Here is an 8,790-nt window from a genome sequence, read left to right as displayed (position 1 = left end):
CTTCACTACATTGGCTTCCCGTAAAATCAAGAATAGAATTTAAAATCCTTCTCCTCACTTTTAAAGCTCTTAATGGTCAGGCTCCATCATACCTTAACCTGTTTAACCCTCACCATATTTTCAGAAGAAAAACGCCTAAAAGACATACCCAAAGTAAATGAAGAATTGCTTCACAATTATATGGTTCATGTGCATTTCCTTGGTGTCTGGGGACATCTAGGGACCTCAAGGAATGTATTCCCAGTGTCAGAAATAGTGTGTCTGTTATTATACCTGAGTAAATTTGAATAAAGCAAAGGAGAAATGGGAAATGTCTATCCTCGCCTATTTTTCCCCCCTATTTGACAGAGGATAACACCATGCTAACACTAATAAAATGCACACAGATGCCACTGATCACCTTCAGCAACTCCTTGACTACACATGTACCACATTTGATAGAATTTGAGCAAAGGGCAAAGCCTCCACAAAGGTTTTAGTAAGGATAGGACCAGGCGGACATTCATTTGGCACAGTTTGGCACAGTTTGGCACCAAAGTGTGCCAAATAGGTTATTTTCCACTTCCAAAGGAAACTGGCTGAAAAATACAACATATGTCCATTACAGGAGTCTATTGCCATTTACTGGAGCTGTTGGATATGAAATTTACCTTGTGGCCCATCAACTACTACCATTGTGTATAGTATATAGTATAAAATCAAATTTTAAAAAAACAACTAAACTTGTATCATTTTGTCTCCAAATGGAGTAATTTTATTATGAAAATGTAACAAGATAAACATCAATGAAAATCCTGTAAACTATGTACAAATATAAAAAAAAAAAACAATGAAGTGAAAGTGAAAAAGCACACAAAAAAATAAAAATAAAAACACAGTAACAGGAACGTTCCTGAGGTATGCACTGCTGTGATTTCAAAGTTTTCACCTCCTAAGATGGTAGTCTTTGAAGCAGTTCCGGCTTGAGGTGAAACACAGAGCAACATCACACTTGCTGCAGTATACCGGTGTCTTCACCTTTCTCCCTTGGTCCTTGCACACCACACAGACCCTCCGCTGGTCAGTGGCAGTTTGTCCAAAGTACATGGGCATACAGGTGGTGCTGAGAGTGGGGCGGGGGGCAGCAGCAGCAACTGCAGCTTGGGCCTCATCAACCATCTCCCTCATTAGGACCTCCCTGAATCTTTTGTGGCGCATGGGAGTCTCTCCTCGTTCGATGGCCAAAAGCTTGAAGAGGATGTAGGAATTGACTACCGCAATATCCATAAAATGGTAGAAGAAGGTCTTGTACCATTTCATCGTCTTCCCTCGAACAGAGTAATATTGGATCATGGCATCTGACAGGTCCACCCCTCCCATGTACTTGTTATAGTCTCTGATTGCATCAGGAACAGGAATGTTTTTATTGCGCCACTGTCCATCCTCCTTTACTCTCCTGCGTGTGGAGTCTCCACTGTATGCCTTGTGGAAACTGCTGCACACCGTCACATCCTTGGTGTCCTTCCACTTGACAAAGAGGAGGTTGTCCTTCCGCAGCCACCTCATGTCTCCCCTCTCAGCCTTCTTTGGTAACTCGTTGATTTGAGTTTTAGGAAAGCCAATGCGAGTCTGACGGATGGTTCCACAAGCTGATGTGCAATTGGTGGCAAGTTGCTGAAAAAGTGCTGGACTTGTGTAAAAGTTGTCCACGTACAGGTGGTAACCTTTTCCCAGCAGTGTGAAGTTCATTAGGTCCATTACTGATGTGAAACTGAGACCCTCCCCCTGAACATTGGCAGTTTTTCCTTGGTAAACAAAGAAATTCCACGTATATCCAGAAGAGGATTCAGCCAACACAAACAGTTTGTATCCAAACTTGGTTGGCTTGTCTCGCATGAACTGCCTGAAGCCAATTCTAGCTTTACTTGCCACCATACGCTCATCAATACTTATTTCCCTGCATGGCTGGAAGAGTGACTTGCAAGCAGTGACAATCTGGCTGTAGAGGGGTTTGATTTTGAATAGCCGGTCGTACTCAGGTGTTCCCTTCTTTTTCTGATTTTCTTCATCCTCTTCGATGTCACATAGATGAAGGGACCAAAAAATTGCTTCAAATGTGTCTCTGGTCATGCAGCTCCGTGGAAATGTGAAATTGTAGGGCCACTCTCTTCTCCACATGTCTGCCCTTGAATGTACGTGGACCATCCCAGAATACAGTATTATAGCCAAAAATATGAAGAAGTTCTGAACTGTAACGGGAGACCATTTGAAATGCATACCTGATGCTTTTCTTCTGGCTGCATTGTCATTTGTATTGTTGATAATTGTGTGAATGGTGCTGGAGCTGAAGAAAAGCTTGAACAAGCTCAATGGTGACCATGCCACTGTCCTGTCAATCCTGGGACCTGGTGGATGCTTTGGCTGAAACTTTGGCAGTGGTGGCTCCACATCTGGCTCTTCTGGATTACACCAGCGATCACCACGTCCAGAGGTAGCCTGCTTTGGCTGCTTACTGGAAGGCCCACGTCGCCTCTGCTGACCCTTCTTTGACTGTGATGGAGGGGTGGGGGCTGGGGCAGGGGAGGGTGACACTTTCTGTGATCTGCATGTCGTGTATCTTGAGGAAGCAGAACTGCGCCTTGTCTTCCTTGCCGGTGGCACATACTCCTCATCTTCATCATCCTCACTAGAAAGAGGAGATGAAGCTTCAGCTGGAGGGCTGGAGGGCTGGGGGGCTGCAGTGCTGCTGGTGCCAGATGGACCTGGTGTCTCATCCTCCTGGCTTTGGAGACAAATGGAGATAAATAATGAGAATCATTCAACAGAACAATACATCTGCCCAATTCATCATAACGTGTTTAGCCTAAAGAGATCAATCTTGAGCTACTATGTACAAATAGTGATTGAATAACACAAGCCCCACTTTTAGCTATTATCAAATGTCTGCACATTAGTGGGACTAATGCCAGGTTGTAAAGGTATTCAGGCTATCTGATAATAGTAACAGAATCATTAACATGAAATAAATAAGTAAAAATATCAGATTTGGTGAAAAGTCAGACTTGAAAAGAAAACTAGGCATGCGCCGCCATTTTGTCTTTGTCCCTTTACACAGATCAGCTGTTACAGTGAGAGTGTAGGCAAAATAAAACATGAATGTTTTCAGGCTGATAATAGTAATCTGATTATAATCTGATAAAAGATTATTATAATAATAGTAACAGAATCACTAAATATCAGATTTTGTGAAAAACATGCCGACAAAACGCAAGTACAACAGAAAACAAAACTTCAAAGTTGGCGCCGCCATTTTGTGGCTCAGCTGGCGCGGATCAGCTGGCGCTATTGTTTGAAAAGGTGAAATAAAACCAAAATCATCAATCATGGCGACAAAAATGTCGCTATTGCCTGTAAATGTATAAGAAAAACAATAACTTACTCATAAACTGGATCCCGGTTCAGCAGTAAATATGTGTCCTCCTCTTCTTCATATTCAGAGCAGCTGCTATCAGATGAGTCTGTGACCTCGACATCACTTCTGTTCTGGATGGCTTCCAAGGCCTCCAGTATTGTGTATCTTTGTTTTTGCTTCTCAGCCATTGTAAAACGAACTAAATGTCTTTCAGATACAAATGCTGAATGAGGCTCGTGCGTAATGCGTATTGACGCTTGTATCAGCAGGGGGTTACGCAGCGAATGATCTTCAATTTTTACCTGGATTATTTATAGTCTGATAGGAGTGTGACATCTCGTTGGAAAGCTCGCGATAAGTAGAATATCACTGCAGTGTGATTGACTCTGAAATACCAACACACGACCAGTAGGTGGAAGCAAAAGACCGTGTTTGAAATCGAGCAGTGAGGATGCAGTTTCTGCAATATACGTCACCATGGTGTCCATTTTGAACATAGCACGGTGCGAATAGACTCAAAATGACAAAGAAAGGGTAAGGAAACAATATTAGTCGCTTTTGATGACAATTGCTTTGTTATTTGATAGAATATTGAGACATAAACACAGAATTTCACATTTTGACGATAAAATGCAAAACGTAGCTGCGTCTTTGCTACGGGGCTGACATGAGCTGGTTAGGTCGGATAATGTTTTGTTTGGTATCAGCAGAAAGATGAGCTTCTATAGTTTAATTCTATACCTAACATGACTGAGTAGAGCAAGCGGATATATGTGTACTGCTGCGTTTCATTTCGACTGTCCCTTATATTCACAGAGCTGTTATTTTTTTAGTTAATTGTTTAAATTATTGCCAAACAAACTGTGTTTGAGAAAAATACACTTGGACTGTTGTTTTGGTAGAGTTGAAGCCTCATCTTTTGGAAACATTTGAAAAAAAAAACCACTACAGCGTTTTATTAACTTTTTATAGGCAGTAAACTGTTGTAGCGCTCGCCCGACCCGGTACCGGGTCCGTCGGGTCAAACAGGTTAAAGAGCTCATAGTACCTTATGTACCTACTAGAACACTGTGCTCCCAGAACGCAGGCCTACTTGTGGTACCTAGTATCTCTAAAAGTAGAATGGGAGGCAGAGCCTTCAGTTATCAGGCTCCTCTCCTGTGGAACCATCTCCCAGATTCGGTCCGGAGGGCAGACACCCTCTCTACTTTTAAGAGTAGGCTTAAAACTTTCCTTTTTGATAGAGCTTATAGTTAGCAAGCTCCTAGTTTATGCTGCTATAGGCTTAGACTGCCGGGGGACTCCTACCTCCATGATGCACTGAGCTCCTCTCTCCTCCCCTCTCTCTCTCTATCCATCCATCTATATCCAATAACATTCATGTACTATTAATGCATCAATAACCTACACTTCTTCCCCGGAGTTGTCTGTGCTTTCTCGTCTCACAGGTAATCTGGGCCTGTAGACGTCCGGATGACAGATTCCAGTCCCGGACCTTCTAGCTTCAATGTTTATTTTCTATGTGCTTCTCTCTCTCTCCTATTCTTGCTCTCTCTCCCCTCTACCCCAACCGGTCGAGGCAGATGGCCGCCCACTTTGAGCCTGGTTCTGCCTGAGGTTTCTTCCTGTTAAAAGGGAGTTTTTTCTTGCCATTGTCGCTAAGTGCTTGCTCATGTGGGAATGTTGGGTCTCTTTATAAATTAAAACCTGAAGAGTTCGGTTTAGAACCTGCTCTATGTGTAAAGTGCCTTGAGATAACTTTGTTGTGATTTGGCGCTATACAAATAAAGATTGATTGATTGATTGATTGAAGTTACCATGGTGATTTACCCCGATAAGAAGTTAACCAGCGTCGTAGGACAGAATACCCAGGGTTAACCCTGAAGTTACCTCGATAAGAGAAAATCCAGCTTCGTAGTACAGACCTCAGGACTGACAGGAGCAGGTTTGTGTGGTGTGACTGAACACGGTGGGAAGTTTCTGCTTAGGAGAGCTGGACACTGTAGGAGCTGACCAGCAGGTGGCAGTAATGCAACACCAAGGATGCTGTTAAACACAGAGGAGGAGGAAGCAGCATGGATGTATTATAAGAGCTCTTATAATACATCCAGAGCATGGATTTATCATGAGAGCCATTAAAAGTGTTCCTGTGTTTTCTGTCTGTGCTGCGAGATTTCTGACCAGCAGGGGGCGCCGTCTGTCTGCACACATATTTAACACTTTCTAACAGATGAATTGTGTGAAACTACAAGTCAGTTCGGACTGTGTTTTGGATCACCAGAAGGGGAATGTGGGGCCTCCAGACCCTCTGTGGGCCCCCAGACTCTCAGGGGCCCCCAGACTCTCAGGGGCCCCCAGACTCTCAGGGGCCCCCAGACCCTCAGGGGCCTCCTGACTCTCAGGGGCCCCCAGACTCTCAGGGGCCTCCAGACTCTCACAGGCCTCCAGACCCTCAGGGGCCCCCAGAGCTCCACAGTGCAGTTTGTGATCATATGATTAACTGCTGACCACTTGAGAACAGGATCAGCTGCAATGATAAAGAGGTTAAAACTGAGTCCTGAATTATGAGCTGATCTGGGGGCCCCGTACTGTAGAGGGGCCCTAAAGTTAAAACTGGGGCCACTAACTGGGACTGAGGAAAACTGTTGAAGACCAGGAGAGGTGATTGAAAGCACCAGAAAAACTGATAAGTGGACCTTTGTGGTTTGGTGGTCAGGATTTTATGAATACTGAAGTTATGAGTCCAAACAAAGACATTTCTGACTGACCACCAACCAAACTCTACATTTATAAAGGAAATTACACCAAAATGTCATCTTTTATTCCCATATCTGTTAACTGTTAAATCTTGTGTAAGTTTCCTGTTCTCTGTGGTTATTAAGACTCATAAAAAACTTTTGACAGCGAATCAGCACTTCCTTTCCTGCAGCAGATGGGCCGTGTGGGTTTCTGCTCAGCAGCCTCCACACTGTTCACTGTGGTTTTTCTCTTTAATAACACAATGACGGTTACAACCATCCACTCTGCTTAAAGAATCGTTCCAGGAACTTCAGTATGAACTCAGTGCTCCCTGTCTCAGTTTTAATTTGTGTTATTAATCTGTGAGAGAAGCAGCTCAAATCCTAAACTCAGAGCTGAGAAACTGACATAATTAAATAAAGGGAGACATTCCAACTCCTGCAGTCTGCTCAGCTCCCACAGTCTGTACTGTGGCACACTGATAATTCTGCAGCATGAACATGTAAACAGGGTGAGAAAGATTCAAATCATATGAAGAAAGAGCATGCAGCAGTGAGAACAATAGCAATGATGGTTTCAAAGCTTTGTTTGAAACTTTAGGGATTATTCAACTTTCTTTTGAGGCTGCATATAAACGTTTAGCTAGAAATACACATTTAGTGTCAAAAGGCAGGTTAATGAAGTTTGTGAAATCAGTATATCAAGCCACTATTGAAAAGTTGGAATTTTAATTTAGATGTACAGTTTGTTTGTTATGCTTATGCGTGTGTTATTTACATCATTTCTTACATGTCGAAGGCAGAAAGAGAGATAGGATTGTTGCTGACTAAAGCCCATAGAGAAGCATCAAAGGACGGGAACATTAGTGCAAAAGAGGCATTGAGAAGTCTAGGCAGTGTTTATCTACATAACAGAGATGTGTGTGTGCTGAAGAAGCTGTATAGAGGTTAACTAATATGCATCTTAAGGAATGTTCAAAGAAAGTTGTATTTGTACTAACAGCAGATAATATAGTTATAATGAGTTTGGCCTTAAGTGTGTTGAGGCAAAAGGCAGCGTCACATGATTGTACCACAGATGACATTTGGGTGACTCGTTTTGTTGATCATTACAAGAATAGGCCAAATGACACTTTTAATGACGTGTATGGTGACATTTGCATCTGAATATTGTGCTTTGAGTAAAAATGAAAACTGCAAGAACCAGATTAAATTAAGTAATGGGGAAACTTGAATTGGAAATTGGACATCATGTGAAAACTTATAACACATGTTTGGCTGAACAGCTGTTGCTGGGTAAGAATGTGTGTAATGTTGAGCACTAATGTGGAAGCTATGGATGGTCTGGTTAATGGTGTGTATGGTTCTGTAACAGACTAACTATTAAGAGAAGAGCAAGTTTCCTCATAAAGTGTGTGTTAAGTTTGATGATGATCATGTTGTTGCACAGAGGAGGGAACAATGTGCAAGAGGTTCAATAGTTGTAATGGGTTCTACAGGTATTGAAGCAGAGGAAGAGAAGGTTACTAAAAAAGGTTTATTACATCGATAGTTTCCTCTTAAACTTTCTTAGGCTTGTTCATCACATAAAGTAAAAGGTATTACTGTGGATAATGCTGTGGTCTCTCTTAAAAAGCTATTCTCTGCAGGATGAGTATATGTGGTATTAAGTTGTGTTACAAGTTTGTCAGGTTTGGTGATTCATGATTTGGATGATAAAGCCATATATAGTAAGGAAGATATTAAGGATGTAATTCAGAGTATGTCCCCATTCTTCATTGAAACTACAACTAGGCACAAATTCAGTATAAATACTTTTGCTGTTTTTGATGAATGTGCAAAATTAAAGAGAGTAGAGCCTTTTTGACTTCAGCACAGACTAATTAAGCTGCTGTGTGATCAGTTTTATAACAGCTGTAGTTTCAAAGCAGCTTGTTTTTGCTAATAAAACACATTTTTAAGCTTTATTGCTTCTGAAATCTTCCATCGTTGTTGCCATCAGTGTTTAAATTCACACTGTAAGAACATTTTTAACATTCACTGCCTCTCTGCAAAGTTTAAAAAGAAACATCCTGTGTTTGTTATCATCAATCAGAACACAAACCAAACTGAGACACAAATAGAAACCACTGAAATAAACAAGTCATCGTTTCTACACTGAATCACTTTTGTATTCATGTGTGTCGTATTAATCTCAATAAACTGAATTTTCTTATAGTCATATTTTATGTAAATGCACGCACAATTAGTTCTGGTTAAAACTACAAGAGCTAATCAATATTTTAGTGATTTAGATAATAAATAAATAATAAACACACTCATCATTTAGACAACATTCAGACTTCAGCACAGACTAATTAAGCTGCTGTGTGATCAGTTTAATAACAGCTGTAGTTTCAAAGCAGCTCTGTGCTGTTTTATCATGTGTTTAAACAACAGTGTTATCAGTGTAGAGTTGTACATCCACACTGAAATAATTATAAAAGATGATCAATGTGCAACCTAAATAATCAGGGAACCATCATCAAACCTGTTCTCACACCACAACTACATGCTTATATTTAATATCTGTATGTTTATATCTGCTTGTCTTTACTTATTTATACATAAATAGATTAAAAACATTTTAAATGATTAACTAAATAAAAATTAAAGAATACA

At 41.1% G+C, this 8,790-nt stretch overlaps 1 protein-coding gene across 1 annotated transcript; it reads right to left on the bottom strand.

The window, feature by feature from the left end:
- Positions 1-924: 924 nt before the first annotated feature.
- On the bottom strand, positions 925-3,579 carry LOC133990150 (piggyBac transposable element-derived protein 4-like). The gene is made up of 2 exons (XM_062428324.1): positions 3,419-3,579; positions 925-2,761 (listed from the first exon to the last, which is right to left on the bottom strand). The coding sequence occupies exons 1-2, from the start codon at positions 3,577-3,579 to the stop codon at positions 925-927; spliced, it is 1,998 nt and encodes a 665-aa protein (XP_062284308.1).
- Between the last annotated feature and the right edge of the window lie 5,211 nt (positions 3,580-8,790).

This window comes from Scomber scombrus, chromosome 11 (assembly GCF_963691925.1).
Source record: "Scomber scombrus chromosome 11, fScoSco1.1, whole genome shotgun sequence".
Lineage (NCBI taxonomy): Eukaryota > Metazoa > Chordata > Actinopteri > Scombriformes > Scombridae > Scomber > Scomber scombrus.
This window is presented reverse-complemented; position numbering and strand designations above follow the sequence as displayed.